This window comes from Colletotrichum chrysophilum (genome assembly GCF_026319265.1).
Source record: "Colletotrichum chrysophilum strain AFK26 chromosome Unknown scaffold_31, whole genome shotgun sequence".
In the NCBI taxonomy this organism is placed as follows: Eukaryota; Fungi; Ascomycota; class Sordariomycetes; order Glomerellales; family Glomerellaceae; genus Colletotrichum; species Colletotrichum chrysophilum.
The window spans coordinates 327,658-344,332 of record NW_026517318.1 but is presented as its reverse complement, the minus strand read 5'-3'; the positions used below and the strand labels follow the sequence as shown (position 1 = coordinate 344,332).

At 53.9% G+C, this 16,675-nt stretch overlaps 6 protein-coding genes and 1 non-coding gene across 7 annotated transcripts; 4 read left to right on the top strand and 3 right to left on the bottom strand.

The window, feature by feature from the left end:
* Window positions 1–1,904: 1,904 nt before the first annotated feature.
* CSR1 (phosphatidylinositol transfer protein csr1) lies at window positions 1,905–2,853 on the top strand (the record flags this gene model as incomplete). The annotated part of the gene is made up of 5 exons (XM_053177801.1): window positions 1,905–1,921; window positions 2,013–2,080; window positions 2,284–2,453; window positions 2,507–2,613; window positions 2,667–2,853. 5 exons carry the CDS (start codon window positions 1,905–1,907, stop codon window positions 2,851–2,853), a joined length of 549 nt encoding a protein of 182 aa, XP_053038323.1.
* A 504-nt stretch (window positions 2,854–3,357) lies between these two features.
* COL26b_004942 (uncharacterized protein) lies at window positions 3,358–4,635 on the bottom strand (the record flags this gene model as incomplete). The annotated part of the gene is made up of 2 exons (XM_053177800.1): window positions 3,358–4,282; window positions 4,352–4,635. 2 exons carry the CDS (start codon window positions 4,633–4,635, stop codon window positions 3,358–3,360), a joined length of 1,209 nt encoding a protein of 402 aa, XP_053038322.1.
* A 1,810-nt stretch (window positions 4,636–6,445) lies between these two features.
* On the top strand, window positions 6,446–7,051 carry COL26b_004941 (uncharacterized protein; the record flags this gene model as incomplete). The annotated part of the gene is made up of 1 exon (XM_053177799.1): window positions 6,446–7,051. The coding sequence occupies one exon, from the start codon at window positions 6,446–6,448 to the stop codon at window positions 7,049–7,051; it is 606 nt and encodes a 201-aa protein (XP_053038321.1).
* Window positions 7,052–7,797: 746 nt separating this feature from the next.
* COL26b_004940 lies at window positions 7,798–7,870 on the top strand. The gene has a single exon. It is a non-coding gene; the product is annotated as a tRNA-Lys (tRNA).
* Window positions 7,871–8,365: 495 nt separating this feature from the next.
* COL26b_004939 (uncharacterized protein) lies at window positions 8,366–8,905 on the top strand (the record flags this gene model as incomplete). The annotated part of the gene is made up of 1 exon (XM_053177798.1): window positions 8,366–8,905. The coding sequence occupies one exon, from the start codon at window positions 8,366–8,368 to the stop codon at window positions 8,903–8,905; it is 540 nt and encodes a 179-aa protein (XP_053038320.1).
* A 3,635-nt stretch (window positions 8,906–12,540) lies between these two features.
* On the bottom strand, window positions 12,541–13,651 carry COL26b_004938 (uncharacterized protein; the record flags this gene model as incomplete). Its single annotated transcript, XM_053177797.1, has 2 exons — window positions 12,541–13,004; window positions 13,060–13,651. The coding sequence occupies 2 exons, from the start codon at window positions 13,649–13,651 to the stop codon at window positions 12,541–12,543; spliced, it is 1,056 nt and encodes a 351-aa protein (XP_053038319.1).
* A 1,879-nt stretch (window positions 13,652–15,530) lies between these two features.
* On the bottom strand, window positions 15,531–16,050 carry COL26b_004937 (uncharacterized protein; the record flags this gene model as incomplete). Its single annotated transcript, XM_053177796.1, has 3 exons — window positions 15,531–15,587; window positions 15,642–15,709; window positions 15,759–16,050. The coding sequence occupies 3 exons, from the start codon at window positions 16,048–16,050 to the stop codon at window positions 15,531–15,533; spliced, it is 417 nt and encodes a 138-aa protein (XP_053038318.1).
* Window positions 16,051–16,675: the final 625 nt, after the last annotated feature.

Here is a 16,675-nt window from a genome sequence, read left to right as displayed (position 1 = left end):
CTCGCAGCGTTTTCTTCTCAAAGCTCCCATTTGCACATGAAAGCTCCCAAGCACACAACAATCAGAGCACCACGGAGCTGGCTAGACGGCTAGGGCGGTTTATGCAAGTCGACTGAACTGTCAGATTCAAGTCTGTGGCTTTTCCTCCAGCTCCCCCAGCTCCTTCGTCTTGCACATCTGGCCCCCGGCCTGAGCTTCCCAAGCTGGCCGGCATCTTGGATAGCTCCAAGCATGGCTGGCTGGCTAGGTACACCGGCGGCGGCAGCAATAGCAGTAGCAGCGGCAGCAGACCAGACAGAGAGAGAGAGGGAGGCATAGCCTCCGGGCAACATGACACAGACGCCGAGACGGACGAATGGTGCAATCGCCTCCTCATTGCCATTGTCGATGCCGATTCACTCTCTTCCCGGCTCGGCTTGTCTGTCCTATCGCGTCGTCTTGTCTCGTCATGGTCTGTCCACCGCTGTTGCTGCTGTGCCATCCACCCCGTCTGCAGACCTAGAGGTACAATGCGAAATGCGCAGTCCGCAGTCCGCAGTCCGCAGCTCACCGCGTCCAACCCCATCCCCGCTTCTCAGTCCCAGACCCAAGATTCCACGAGGTTCCGAAAGTTGAAGGGTGTCCAGGGCAACGTGGGCCAGTGGGGGACGGTGACCTGGCCAACAAGTCCCAGCTCCTGGTCCGTCGACCGCGACTGGACGTGGAGTTCCCAGCTTGCTGTCTCTGTCTTTCCCCTCCCCTGCCCTCTGTCGCTCCAATAGGCATTGCCTTAGGGGTTTTGACGTGCATCCGCCTGCTTGAACCTGTACGGCGCCGGGGTACCAATGGCTCTGCTGGCTGGCTGGGTGAGCTCTGCCCGAGACGAGGTATTTGCCTCTGTGTCTTTGTTGAGCTCGGCCTTCCAGCGAGAGTTCATCCAGGTACCGGGCCGGATGCCAAGCTGCTGGCAGCGCGTTGCAGGTACATCCGCTCCTGGCCGACGAGACGAGTATCTCGTTTGGGCGCCTTGCGGTCTGGCTGCAGACTCAGAGCAATTCAGTCGGCCAATGCTTCAAAGTACCTCCGTAGCTATGTTTTTGCTGGGCAATTGATCACGGTCCTCCTCGTCTGGCTGTCTGGCCGACGGGTTGCGGGAATGGTTGAGCTTTGCCACTTTCCCTGTCTGCAGCTTCTCTCTGTTTTTCCTCGCTCAACTAGGCCAATTGGGGCAGTGAGGGGTGGTGATCTGATGAAGTCATTCCCCTCAATGCTCGGCCAGCTCTTGGACACCGGCCACCCAGCAGACCAGAGTCCAGACTCGAAGCTGAGGCAAAGGAGAAGCGAGGAAGAAGAAAAACAACCCGAGCAGCAGCCGCCAGTGCAAGCGCAGCAGACGGTCAACAGACGGAGGTGCCGCCTCACTCCCGTCACGACCCAATTGCCCCTCGTTCCTTCCCTTTTCTTTCCGTCCGTTCCCTCCCTCACCCCCGCCGCCGCCGCCACCACGTCCCTTCCTGCCTTCCCCCCCGTCGCAACCACGACGTCAAGCACACAAAGTGGAGGTACCTACCGCCGAAGATTGGCAGGTACTCCCTGCCTTGTACCTTCTCCCAGTGATCTCAGCAACAGCTGACTTCACGTGACTGGATACGCCCCTCTTTGCCCCCCTTCTGCGCTTTCTGATTGGCTGTTTCGGCACCCGCAGTGGGGAGCTCCTGCGCTAACAATAAACCCCTCCACCAGCTGTTGAAAAAATGAGACCAACCCTTTTGCGACCCCTCCTACCCCGCCATAACCTCGCCTGCTTCTCCGTTTCACCCTCGCCCTTTTCTCGACCTTCCACCCTCATCAAACCTCTCCGTGCAACTCCTCTGTCTGCATCTACCACCAAGCCATCCGTCAGATTCTTCTCAGCATCCAACATCATGTCTGGTCCCCAGGTGTAAGTTCTCTCGCCCTCGACGATGCCTTTGCGATGCTCTATGCAAGCATCGCAAGCTGTCAATGACGCCATACTAACAATGCTGTTGCAGTTACTTCGACATCGAGTGGGAGGGTCCCATCCTCGACGCCTCCAACAAGCCTACTAAGGATGTCCAGGGTAAGAGCTCCCTTCTTCCATCAGATCCCATCACGAACCATCATGATTCCTGATCTGGAAGCCATGGGCATCTCAATGCTTCACTGCGAAGCACTGTCCGCGCCGTCAAATCACCCCACCTGAGCCCAAACTTTGCTTCCCCCAACCCCTCGGCAACGACCCCGCTGGTGTTACTGAGCTCTGCTGACCAACTTCATCAACAGTCCAGAACGGCCGCGTCACCTTCAACCTCTTCTACGACGTTGTCCCCAAGACCGCCGAGAACTTCCGTGCTCTCTGCACTGGTGAGAAGGGCTTCGGCTACCAGGGCTCTTCTTTCCACCGCATCATCCCCGAGTTCATGCTCCAGGGTGGTGACTTCACCCGTGGCAACGTACGTCTCCTTCCCCATCTCCAAAAGCGAGACAGTTAGCTCACACTTTCCAGGGCACCGGTGGCAAGTCCATCTACGGCGAGAAGTTCGCCGACGAGAACTTCCAGCTCAAGCACGACAAGCCCGGTCTGCTTTCCATGGCCAACGCCGGCCCCAACACGTAAGCTTTCTATCGTTCACTCATCCTCCAAACCCAGTCTAACAGTCTTCTAGCAACGGCTCCCAGTTCTTCGTCACCACCGTCGTCACCTCTTGGCTCAACGGCCGCCACGTCGTCTTCGGCGAGGTTGCCGACGACCAGTCCCTGAAGATCGTCAAGGCTCTTGAGGCCACTGGCTCTTCTTCCGGCACCGTCCGCTACGGCAAGCGCCCCACCATCGTCGCCTCTGGCCAGTTGTAAACTGCCCCTCGCTCGTGCTTTGTACGTTTAGGTCCAACTCTGCCAGTTAGTAGTCTCGAGAGAAGCGAAAACAGGCCGGGGAAGATGGAGGATTTGGTGAAAACTTGGGAAAACGCGCCGTCGCGCGTCTTGGCGTAGTTCAGCATCACTGCTGATAGTTAGCAAGCCAAGACAAAAGTTGCTGCCACCTGTCTGTCACCATGTCTACTGTGATTCGGGAACGCCGTCAACACGCAGAAGTACTTCTCAACCGCCTAAGCCAATTGCCCAATTACCATGTCAAATACAGGATGGTATATTCCACAGTCAGCCCGACTGCCAAAACTATTCCGCTTGGGAGGATTAAAAAATTCTACCTCTGAACCCGTACCGCCCGTGTCCTCTTTTTGTGCCAACGCCAATGCAATGCTGCCATGATGCGAAATCAGTCCCAAAAAGCCTAGCTGTCTCCCCATAGAAGCGTCCTTTCCTTCTTTTCTTATTCTCCCTCGCACACCTCAAGGATCATTCCAACCCCAACCACCGCTGGAAATACACGCAATTGCTCGCGCTGACCGGCCCGCCCTCCTCACAGAGCTCAAACACGGGACATCGCCCGCACGGCGCCTCCGTGAACCCGTTGACGTGCGGCTCCGGCCCGCCCTCGTCGGCGCCGCCCTCCTGCCGGCCCGCCCAGCCCTGCAGGCTCTGCCGCGGCGCCCTGCAGACGCGGTACCCTGTCCGCCCGGCCACGCGGACGGGCTCGACGAGGCCGTCGAAGACCAGCACATCGATCAGCTTCTGCACGTCCTCCTCGCCGAGGATCGTGTCGGTGGTGATGCCCGTCTGCGAGATGAAGCGCGCGATCTCGCGCACGGTGGGGTACTCCTTGAAGCCGGCCGGCAGGGGCAGCAGCGCGGGCTCGCGCTTGGGAGGGGGCTGCTGCACGGCGGGCGAGGAGGAGGAGGACGCGGCGGCGGTCTTATCGTCGCTGTCGCCGCCGGAGATTTCGCCCGCGGAGCGCTTTTTGCCCTTGTTCTCGAGGCCGCCCTTGAGCACGCCCTTCTTGGGCATGGCGGTGCGGGTGGCGGAGGAGGAGGAGGCGCCGGTGCTGTGGTAGGTGCTCTTGCGCTTGATCTGGTCGAAGATGACGCGCTGCAGGTCCTCGATGAAGGCCTCGTCGAAGGCGGAGTCGGTGAACCAGGGCCCGCCGGTGGCGCGCTCCGAGGGGCGCATGGAGGCCTTGATGAACATGCGCTTGTTGGGGTGCTCGACGTTCTTGAAGGGGGCGATGAGGCCTTTGCCCTGGAGCTGTTTGAGGGCTGTCTTGAGGACGGAGTCGTGCATGTTGAGGCGGTGCTGGATTGTCTTGGACCAGATGCCGTCGCCGCCTGCTTCGTCGATCGCGCCGTAGACCATGCGCTGTTCGTCGGTCGAGCAGAGTTTGTACCTGGAGGGGAAGGGGTGTTAGCTGTCGGCCTTGGTGAGGCAGGGAGAAGGGCGTGGGAGAGGAACTTACTTCTCTGCATCCTCCATGGAGCGCCATCGCCAGGCGAGGCCCGTCTGGGAGGAGACGGCGATGAGGAGGCGGTCATTTGTGAGGCTCTGGAGGACCTTGAGGAGGGTGACGGTGTCGCGGTTGGGGATGACTTCGAAGTCGAGGATGTCGTACTGGCTGAAGAGGTGGTTCTCGTCGCCGGCCTTCTGGAAGGCGTCGTAGAGCGTCTCCTTCCAGACCTCGAGCTTGGAGTCGGTGCTCGAGGTCGTGGCGGCGGGGGAGGGGGCCGCTGGGGTCGTAGCCATTGCGACGGCCGGGTTTATGAGTGTAATCGTGTGGCGATCGCTACTTTATTCGAGCGTGTCGGTTTGAGGGGGGTAGAAGAAGGTATGCTCGTGGGTATCGGAGAGAGTTCCTGGCGAGAAGACGAAAGTCGAACAGAGATTCGCGGTGGGGTGCTCTTTTTCCTCGTAGATTTTTTTTCGCCTGGGGGCGGGAGGGAAGCCGGCTGGCGTCGTATGCGCCAAAGAGGTTTGCGGTCGGAAAGGTTTGTTGGGTGGAATTGCTACATTTGCGAATGGACTAACAGGCTGAAGCGAAAAATGAGCTCGAGGTCACGGATCGAAAAGCATTGGGCGGTTTGGGGGTGGTGCAGCTGCAGCTTGGTGGCTGGCTTTCGGGTTGGGGAGCGTGAGATTTGGACGAGGTGACTTGGGTCGGCGACGATGCGGGATTGGATTTTGGAGGCGCATCAGAGGTCAGGTCCGTTCGGCGGCAACTCCCAGTGCTGGTGCTGCGGGCAGCTGCGGCAGACGGCAGTAAAAAAAAAAAAAAAAAAAAAAGATTGCCCCGCAATGTCTGGAAAGGGTCTTCCACTCAATTGCAGGCCCGTCTTCAGCCTTGCATTGGTGCCGGATGAACTGCGGGAAGGGGAATGGAATGGACGCTGGGGGAGGCCTGTTTTGGGGGTGGAGATACGTACCGGTTTGGTGGAGTTGAAGGGGAGATCAACACTAGGAAGGACGACTTTCTTCTTGCAGTGCTTGTGATGATGTGCAAAGAGATTACGAACGTCATCAATTCGATTTGGTCGATTTCTGTGTCCTGTGTTAAGATCGAGAGGGACAAGCTGACTATAGGAAGCCTCTTTTAACCGTGTAGCTATGTCCCAATGAGTCACGACTGAGGCCGCTCAAGGTTCATGTAAGCCGAGTCATCCTGCCCCAAACAACGACGCCATGGCTGTGCTCTTGTATCTATGACAGCTCGTTTCTCATTTCTAGAAACGCCTCTTTCTTTTCGCGCACTTGATATTAAATGCCCAAATTTTGAGTTATTCTCCGAAAGAAGTTTTGGAAGAGAGAAAAAAATTAGTTTTTTTTTTTTCCTTCTTACATTTGTAATACTTTCGAGTATGTTATGGCTTGCGGGTACATTGTGTTGACTGCCAAATGGATCCAACGGCAACCTTTATGAGGGCCAGGATAGACTGGGAGAGAAATCTCTATGGCCAGCCTATGGGGTATCCTACATGCACCGCACTACCTGATACTGACTGACAGTAAAGCTGTTCTACGGTGACCACGCAGCAATTATGTCATGGCGCCGTGATTCTTCCACCTTTCAAGTGCTGCTGCCTTTACGCGTGTTCACAGGCTTGTCTGGGTGACTTCATAACAGCACGGAGCATCTAGAACAGTGGGGGGTTCTATAGCAACAGGCTAAATAACAACTTACGAGAATCTCCCCTTTTCTTGTGAGTTTTGGCTGAGTTGCGGGACAGGGGACAATGTCACTTCTAAATTGAATCAAGCCCAAAATGCAATAGCACAGGGCAACTGAACCTCTCTTCGTCACATTTGAGCACGAACTGGCAACTACTTCTCAGCTTCCCCATGCGGAAGTGCTGCTCCGACGTCTCTATGGAGATCTCGGGAGCCAAGGACGGTATCTCACGGCATTTCTCTCGGGATCCAAAAGCCTCAGGACCGCCGGTGCATAAAATGGAGCATCGTTTCTCGACTCCGAACAGTTCCTCCCCCCCAGACATCGACACGCTCCCGACTACAAGCTTTCTCACTGACTTCCATCACCAAGTTTCCAGCCACCGCAACCATGCAGCTTATTATCTCCAACATCATCCTCGGCTTCTTCCCAGCCCTGGCTCTCCTCACCGGCGTCGACGCCCAAGCTGTCCGCTCAATGGGCTTCATCGGCTGCTCCATGGCCGAAAATGTTGCCCAGGGCTACATGGCCGTCGGCGGCACCCGGATGTGGGGACCCTACGGCACCGGTGGCGCCGTCGTCCAGTCCTGGACCGACACCAACTCGGCCTCCTGGCAATCCTTCGACCGACAGGCCGCGCAGAACGGCAAGCCCTCCGCTGTCTGGGTGCAGATTTGCATCTTCTCGCAGAACGGCGCCACCTACGACGAGGTCAAGAAGCTCATCGCCAACGCGCGCCAGCACGCCGCTCCCGGGGCGGAGATCTTCATCACGGGCCAGCCACTGTACGACGCTGGGCAGACGTGCTTCCTCGCGGGGCAGGGAGGCCCGGAGTTGACTGATAGTCTGGCCAAGAGGGCTAGTGAGGATGCGTCGCTGAATGCCACGTACGGAGGGACGTTCCGCCTGCACAATGGGGAAGTTGCGGACGGTTGTCATGCAAATACCGCGGGGCAGCAGTCTTTGGGAGGCCAGGCTATTGGGTTCTGGGGTTGAGATTGACGGATGACGTGCAGGGAACTGGTGAGGTTGTATGCGAGGGCCTCGCACTTACATCACGAAGGTCCGAGGCACCACCCAATGCAACGATAGTTTAGGGCGAATCTTTGGGAAACTAGTCACACTCCTTACCATAAATCATTAAAATCTACGCCTCAATGATCATTCATCTGACTGCTCATGGGACCCCAAGCTTGACGGTCTTGAGGACCATATGACTGCACTATGGTGCGTTCTGACAATTGCCAGCGAGATCTGGTAATTTTCTCGATCGTCGTGCGTACAGCTGAGAAGCCTAACACTAGGATCCACATGTAATGTTCTGCCTGTCGATTATAGAACGCGCCCAGACCATTCAAATTAGTGGTAGTCCAAGTCAGAGAAAGGTTTAGAAGCTAGCACCGCGTTCGAACAAATCGCAAGTCAGGTTATCAACACGGTCTTAGAGAAACCTACTCTGGACGTTCCAAATATCAGACAGAAAACTTCACACGTCGCAAAATCGTGAATTCTCATCGTTCGAAAGGTGTGCAACGGATCGTTGCTGGCCGCTTGTGAATAAGGCCAACGTCGGCATGATCCTATCCGATGCCCGGACCCCCTGCACCGGCCGTCTGCCGATGCGGCCGGGATCCATAGCGGCCCCACCCACATGGAAATCTCTTCGCATCGTAGCCCGCTCATGCTACTTAAATGACTCAACCTGGCCCAACTGCAACAACAAATGGCAGATCACCAGATCTGCCCGGCTAGCTCAATCGGTAGAGCGTGAGACTCTTAATCTCAAGGTTGTGGGTTCGACCCCCACGTCGGGCTCAATTCCCGTCCGCGATTGCGCGTTCTCTTTTTGCTTTTTGAGGTCGGCCCTGCCGTTGACGCATTCAGATCACATCTGCGACTGTCGACTTCTCCCTTGACTTTTGCAGTTATACGTCCCCAAGTGCTCCCAAGCTCTCACGTCAGCTTCTTATAGAGACAGTATTAAGTCCAGTTTTGCTTCACTGCTGAAATTAACACTGCAAGCATTCATGGATAGTAATGTTTCTGCGTGATCTGCCTGCTGACCCTGATTGGCTGTTTCAGTTGAGACTAATGCCGACAACCGCCAACGGCAAGAGCTTGAGACTATCAATTTGATGTCGATCCAATCATTACCATGCAAGTCAGCTCCTTGATTCAGCTGTCACGCTGCGATGACACGAAAATCCTCTCCGGAGCGGGGACTCGCCACGTCGCTGCTGTAATATTCCCAGTCTTCTTCACGTTTAACTGAATCAAATAACACCACCAAACAAGGGAGCCAAGCCAGAGATGTTTCTCAGCCCATATTGCAGCCTCATCGCACTATGTCTCTCGGGCGGTGTCGCGGCGGATGGCTGGGACGACTTCACCAATAATCTTGCCTCGGACCTCGCTCCCATAATATCCCTCTCCGGAGAGCAGGCGACGAAGCAATACCTCAGCGAGAGCATCACGTGGCTGGACTACTTCATTTTCGGCATGGCGCCCATCGGCATCCTCACGGCGCTGGTGTCCGCGATCCGCGTCTGCGGCAGCCCTTCCCTGAAGGCCTTCATCGGCAGAGCAAAGGAGGCAGCGGGCAACGTGGAGGCCGAGCTGCTGTCGTCCACGAGCAGGAACGTGTGCGAACTGTACAATGGCGGTGGCATCGAGCGCATTATCGGTCGTCCGAAGATCCTTGAGGTTGTGCTCGACCGGAACGTCGCTGACGAAGAGTTTACCAGGGAGGGAGGGTCGGCGGGCATCTACACCTTCGCCGACTACGTGAGGAATGAAAATCACCGTCAAGAGTGGAGGCCATTGCGAGGGCACAGAGCCGTCCAAGGATGATGGGCCAAAGACATCTGAAGAGTATGGGCCGAATCTTTCCCACAATGTCAGCATCAAGCGCTTGGATGATTGGTGGTTCAGGCTCGTGGGAATAATTGGGTTTGCGCTGCAAGTAGGTGTGTTGGTCTATGCAGCCACTGCAACCTACTACCTTCGGCTGGAAAAAGATGGAGAGCAGCCATCATCATATGCTTGTCCGATGGTCATTGTGGGAACCGTTCTGGTTTGCGGGGGAGTGTTCTTCTGCGCTGTTCTGGTGGGGGAGAGCACTGAGGAAGAGATTTACCAACGCGAACGGAATCTATTAGAGAGATCCTCTCTGTACTGGTTGCAACCGGCCCAAGTACACGGTGATCAGACATTTGAACCATTCTGCTACGCGGACGTGGGGGGCGTCGGCTCCCTCAACCGACACATTACCTCACGGAAGAAGCAGAGCGCCCCTTCAGAGCTTTCTGTATGGCTCGTCGTCGGGTCCAGCGTTTCTGGCTTTGCTCTACAATTTGTCGGCCTCCGCGGGACTCACTCGCCGATCTCGTTGGCCCAGCTCGGGGCAGCCCTGATCATGAGCATGCTCAGGGCTGGTCTTCGTACACAGAGACTGGATTCGCAGGGCAACCGACTTTCGGAGCAAGAAATCAGTGCAATGATGATCTCATCAGATACTCTGAAGGGCCATGAGCTGGACTGGCTGGCCCTACACATAGGTCGGGAGGAGGTCAGAGAAGGCCACGACATGGACCATAGAGTTCCAAGCATGGAAAAGGGCGGGCGAACGTGGCCGCTCTGTGGCTTGGATATTCCATGGCCTCGTGAGAAGGACATTGAGAATGCCCCGATGCTGGATGAAACCAACAGCGAACGACGGTCCTACTCGTGGTTGTTTTTCGGTGCTACGACAGCCGGTGAGAGAATCACACACCACCCATCGGAAGCAAATTCTCGTGAGATTGGACTCAAGCCTTCTGAATCAGCAGAACCTCAAGGCAGGGTGGACTGGGCCAACAGGATTCTGGCCTACCGTCGAACCCTGACCCGACTCACCGAACCGACGACTGCGAAACTTGATCTGGCTGTTTTGACGCGTCACTTCTCCAATGAAATGGTTGCCGTGCGAGAAACGGCAAGGCAGCTTGTCCTGGCGCTTGAGTCAGTTGCCAACAGCGTCTGTTCGTCGTCGACGGCGATCATCATGGAGGAATGGCGTTCGAAACACAACGACTTGTATTGCGCCATGAACTGCGGTGTCTCTCCTCGTGCTGGAGATCAGATTGCCGAGGTCGTACTTCACCTTCGCCGTGGTGGTAAAGAGTCGCGTTGGAGGCTCGAAGGCAAAGAGAACGTGGAGGCTATGCTAGGACTATGGACGTGGTCTCTGATTTCAGAGTCAGCAAGACATCACTCTCAGCTCAACGCAACGCGAAGAAGGATAGTGTCGAGTGTCAAACACCCGGAAGAAGTGGGCTACTACAAATGGTTCAGAAGTGCTGCTGGACGCCCTATGAAGCACACTTTGAAAGGGCTGAATAATGACTTTTGCCCTTCTACATTTTGGCTCAACGACCAAGGTAAGCTCATTAACGCGGATCCATCGACGACAACGGGAAACAGTGAAGTTCCCGAGGGTGCATCTTATCAGCTATTTGGATGGTACAGCGGAGAACCGCTGCACCTATCATCCCCTTCGGCTCAGTCCGAAATCGACGTCTTTACCCTACCTACGACTTCCGACCTGCTTTGCGTTCTGCCTCCAATAGTGCGCCGAGAATTTGATGCCCAGCGGACGCCGTTGTGGTTTGCTGCTGGGATCGGCCATGAAGGGGTGGTAAGCGAGGCACTTGGCCAGATCACCGACCGCCATGGATCTAACCTCCCTTCCCTGGCTGGCCCTCTTCTTCAAGCAGCATCAAAGGGTCGCGATAACATCGCCAGGCTCTTGCTGCAGCATGGAGCAGACCCCAGCGTGGCAGGTACATCAGGGACTACACCGCTGTGCCAGGCTTCCGAGAATGGCCACGAGCAAGTCGTCAGGGTGCTTCTCGAATTCGGAGAGGTGAATCCGAATGTCACGGATTCCCGTGGGAGAACCCCGCTCTGGCATGCGGCGAATAATGGACACGAGCTAGTTGTGATGGCGTTGCTCGAACAAGGCGCGAGGCCCGAGAAAGGTGACAGTGCTCACGGAACGCCGCTCGATAGGGCAATTCACAATGGCCACGAATTGGTGGTCAGAGAGTTTCACGCTCACAGCGAGAGCAAAGAAATGGGCTACATCGGGGGACCAAGGAACTGGGTCAATGATGAAATGTAGGCTTATTGAAGAGTCTGCCTTTGCAATGGCTAACGCGACACAGGATGAGAGGACCTGCTGAACAGTATAAGATTGCCTATGAAAGTTTTCTCGAGAGATATCTGTCTCCGAAAAACACTGCAGACAGGAAAGAAGTCGATGACACAGAGGCTATCAAGGTTGCTGTTCTCGGACAAGGCATTGATAGCGCAAAGCTGCGGGCAAGTGGTACAGATCTGGACCAACACATAATCGGCACGCGCAACTTCGCAAATGAGACTCGTTTGGAAAAGGGCTTACATTGGGGGTCAACATTGGCATCTCTCATCCACCAATACGGCCCGAAAACGAAAATCTATGTCGCCAAAGTGACGGATGACCCCCGAGTCCACTCACAAGATGCAGAATGGATTGTTGAGGTCAGTCAGTATCAGTCATTCTTCTACAAATGCTAACCATGCAGGCCATTGCGTACGCCATTGAGTCCTGGGATGTTGACATCATTGTCCTGCCCTTTGGTTTCAGGTCGGTCAACCGTAAGATGATGAAGCCCCTGGCTGAGACTCGTAAAATGAATAAGAAAAGGATCGTGATTGCTGCTGCTACAGCTAATGGTTTCAACTCGATGAGAGGATATCCGGCCACCAGCCCCCATGTTATCGCAATACATGCGGTTGATGGCCAGGGTAGACATTGCGGTCTTGCTCCGGCCCCCAAAGCTGGCGACTACAACTTCTCCGTGGTTGGGGCGGGATTAAAAGCCCCATGGACAAATGCAGACACAGGAAAGAAACTAGTCAATGGCAACACATTTGCGGCAGGGATTGCTGCGGGTATTGTAGCTTCTTTCCTCGAATTTGTGAGGATATCGCTCGTCCAGGACGAGCCCAAACTCAATCTCAGCCCTGAGGACCACATGTAGCTTTCATCCACGGACGGCATGCGAGAGATGCTACATTTGATGTCGACTCCGATTGATGGATACAATTTCCTGACGCCGTGGGCAGTATTCGGCAAGAACGGCAAGAACAGCAAGCGAGAACGAATCTTTGACATCATCAAGATGACAGTTGATGAAAGACGAGGGAGGGTGGTACGGATGCCAGAACCCAGCGCCGGGAGCAGTCGCAGCTCGTCATGTGACTGAGACGAGCACCTACACATGATAGATGGTAGAACGCGAAGAGGAAAAGAAGCGAAAGACGCCGCACGCAAAGCATGTTGTTGGAAAACTGCAGCTAGATTGAAACCATAAAACATGCGTTCGACGGAAACAGCGTTGGGCAATATCGTACAAAGGTACTTCTTATTTGGTTCTAGATAGCGACCAGTTGAGAGACTCGATTCAATCATTATCGAACGAAACACCTTCATCAAAGCGCAAGGCGTCCAAGTCAATCTCCTCCTTGCGTCTCTTGAACACGATCGACATGCTAGGATCAATAAACGAGTTGACGCCAATGATGGTTGGCTTGAACCCGCGTTCATCCCCCAATTTCCAATCGTACTTCAGAAGCAAATGGCATAAGGCTATCTTGATTTCGTGTCCAGCGAAGAAACGTCCCGGACAAGAGTACACTCCGTAGCCGAAGCCGAGATGCTCCGGAGTTAGGGTGATGAGCTGGGCTTTGCTCTCGCCCCCGGCTTGTTCTCGAAGTCGCTTGAAGCGGGATATGTCGAACCTGTCGGGATCAGGGTAGACCTCGGGCTCCATCATGTTACAGCAGTGGGTGCACAGGCGTTCGCCTCTTCGAATTCTGGTGCCGTCGGGGAGTGTGACGTCGTTGACCGCGATCCGCCGGAGGGTTACTAGTCAACTTGGTTAGAACCGGATGCTATATGGCTTTCCCGTGGATCAACTTACGCAAAGAGGTTGGCGAGATTCTCTGAGATTCTTTGATGGTGCTGTCCAACAGTTTCATGTGGTTTAGTGCTGTCTTCGACCAGCCTTCAGCTTGCAAGACCTCAATCATCTCCTGGCGCAGAGGCTTGATGGTCTCCTGATGCTCAGCTAAGAGTAATAGAACCCGACCCAACAGGTCATATGTGGTGTGTATCGCGACGAACGAAATCATCAACTGAAACGCAATCGGGTCATACTTCGTGCCCTGTGACTCCGCCTCGGCCCACTCGATGGTGTCGTTGAATACAGGCACCGGCTTGCCGGCTAATTTGGCCGCCTCTTTGACCTTGCGACGGCTTTTGATAACGGGAAATAGTATTTCCTTAGCCTCTGCGATGAAGGCCCGTACCTGTTGGCAAGATGGATCGAGCAAGTTGGCCAGCGGTCTGAGGACGGATGGCAACATGTTGAGCTTGGCTGCAGCGGCAAAGCTGGTTGTTGTGAACTCCTTGGTAATTCTAAGCCATTTCTTGTTGCGGCAAATGTCGGACCCAAGGAACACTCGCGAAGATAGGCGAGCAACGAGCTCCAGCAACGCGTCCTTAGCTGGCATCTCCTTCCATCCTGACAGGTCATCAGATGACAGGCTTCGTATCGCAAGGGGAACGGCATCTTACCAGGACGACTGCCGAAAATCAGTTCGGTTGTGAAAGAGGCTTCTGAGGATAGGGGTTCGATGATTGTGTCTATACGCTTGTCATTAGTTTCTTGGAGGTTCTCTTCAGAGGGTCTAGGCTGGAGGCTGAATAAGCCTGACGTACTCGTGTGTTGTGTCAACTGCTTCCGTGCCACTGATTGGAGAATGTGTGCTGGATGCTTCACAATTCCAAAGGCAGCAAAGCCTGGCAGATGACGATGGAATTCCTCCTCCAATTAGCTGCTAATCCTCCCCCGTGACAGAGGCCTTACCTTTGTGATGGCTTCTCGGAAGTCTAGATCTGTCAGGTTACGTAGATACGCGGCATAGTCAGGGGGAAGAACCGTCACTTCGCCTAGGTCCGTAGGCATTCGAAAGGGCTGGCTTGGATGTCTTTCTACCTCCTTTTTGAGCGTTGACATGCCGTTCTTCATAAAGTCAAGTCTGCTCTTAACTCGGCGGAATGTAGTCAGGATCCAGAATGTTACTAACGCGAGCACACCTACTGCAAGGTAGGGAAAAGGCCACTCGGATGGAGTTGTGGAAGTCGCCATGTTGAAATTGGCTCGCAGAAATTCTGTTACAAACGACTGCTGGGGATCTTTAGAATGCCCAAGCTGGAATCGTTTAGCGTGCTAAACACGAGATAAGAAAATTTCTTATAGTACTGGTCATTATATCACTTCGATTCGTTCCGGGGAACGGACCGGAAAAATAGTCATGTGCGCTCCGTCTTCACGACAAAACATATCCTACAGCATCAGCAGGTGGCCCACCCGAGCCTCCCGACGTGAAGGTTTGTATTCGTGATCAAAAAAATGTATCGAAGCCACTAGGTAGTTATGGTTGTCTGCGATACTTTGCGGTAGAGGTATTTTGTAGGCGAGTACGCCAAACTCTCTACTTTCACTACAGAGACCGTACAAAGTAAGATCCCGGAACTGGGGATGCGTAGAGATGCGATTGGATGCAATAGAGTTAGATGAAGAATACCGTCTTGTACGCAGCACGTGCTTTTCGCTTGTCAAATATCAATCGCACGGTCCCGGATCCATGGATAGAAATATGCACGATGAAGGTATCCATCCTATGAAGTGACGGCACCCATGCTTCGCATAGAGTTTTCGGCACGTCAACTCGGCCGACGGGACATCTTGGCAATCATAACTGACATCAATTTGATTTGCAACAATCGAAGGCAGTCGTATTTTCTGAAGCAGCACAACGCAGTGCATATGCCCTGCGAAGAAGCTCAGTTGCTTGTTCCGAGTCTGTCGCAATGATTTGTTGGTGAGGATGTGGAAAATACCGCGGCAGATAGGTAATCGAAAGGCTTACATTGCTTGTATGCATCAGTCACACGTGGCAGCATCTAAGCTTCAGGGTATCGCGGATGCACACCATCAAATCTGTGATTCTATAATATCGATACCGTATCATCAACTTTCTTCTAATTTCTTAGCTCCAAACTTTAGGCTAAAAGAATATGGATTACACGAAATTGGAATCCGATAGCGTCACCAGGGTGGCAGTGTCATTCAAATGGCAAGACGACTGGGCTGTGATTTATGGTAATGTTGATTTTAAACCAAAGTCTTGCAACGAAGGACTTAGATAAAGCATAAGTATATTGAAAAGCCAGGCAAAGCTAGACTTCAGCCGCGAATTGAAGTTTACATATCACCCGAGATCCTCGCCCACACTTCTTTCCCCCTGAACATATCTCCAACCAAATGCGTTCCCGTGTACTGGCACTCTTTCCAATGCTGCGATCTGAATGTATCCGATTGGTATCTTACAAAAGACCAGAGATGGGGATGCAAGGGAGCTGAACAGCAACGAGACCGGAAGCCTTGGAAATATTTGTCAGATGGTGTTTCTCATAGATATCACAGTGACTACTCACAGTGTTGCCGTCGGTCTTGCAGCAGGCGACGCTCTGCTTGCACTGGCTGTTCAGGAGGTCGTTGGCAACTGACAGATGTCAGTATGTATCAAGTAACAGGCTTCGCAAAGAGCTCACTGCCAACTCCGATGGAGGAGCATCCATCAGTGAGCTTCAGGCCACCGTTGCCAAGGACACCGCCCAGGATACCAGACAGGATACCAGATCCAGAGTTGTCATTGTTGTTGGTGCTGGCATCGACCTGGTTGCAGCAGTTGACGCTGAGATCCTTGCCGCAGATGTTCTGAGCATCGGCGACGGTAAGATCGTCGGTTCTCTTGGCGAGGGCCTCCTTGGCAGTGTTGCCGGGAGCAGCGGCGACGGTGAGAGCCATGGCAAGGGCAGAGACGGTGACAGCAGAGAAACGCATTTTGAAAGATAGAGATGTTCTGGGAAGGTGTTCTTGAAAAGAAGGTGAATTAGATGGATCAAGAAGGATCTGGGTGATTGTAAGAAGAGTGTAAGATGATTGAATGAGATTGTTGTGTGATGAGGAGGAAGAGAATCTGGTTCTGGAAGGAGCAACAGCCAGATTTTATAGATTTCGAAATAGATAAAAGTAACACTATTGAGGCATCATCTTGATGCGGTAATGCTCGAGCGACATTCCAGCGAGGAGGTCCAGCGAGGAGGTCCAACACCTAGAGATGTCTTGGAATGAACATGATCATCGTCTCCGTCAACGGACGCATGCGTCTTCTCACCGACTGTAGCTCATCGTGACAGAAGATTTGCGGAGGGTATCCATCGCCCGTACCCATCCAGTAAGCCGGTGCGAGGTACCATTCTAGCACTATTACAACAGGAGTGTTGTTCACCCATTCCTATTTCACTCACTTAACTCCATTCCAAGCACTGGCGTTCTCAAAACGACCATACCAGAGAAACCCCTTGAGATGTAGATCACTTATCAAATCGACGTCTGTTTTCTTTTGCACCTGGAGCTGCTGAATTAAAATCGATATTTATCGAATTCCATATCATAGCGCAGGGGT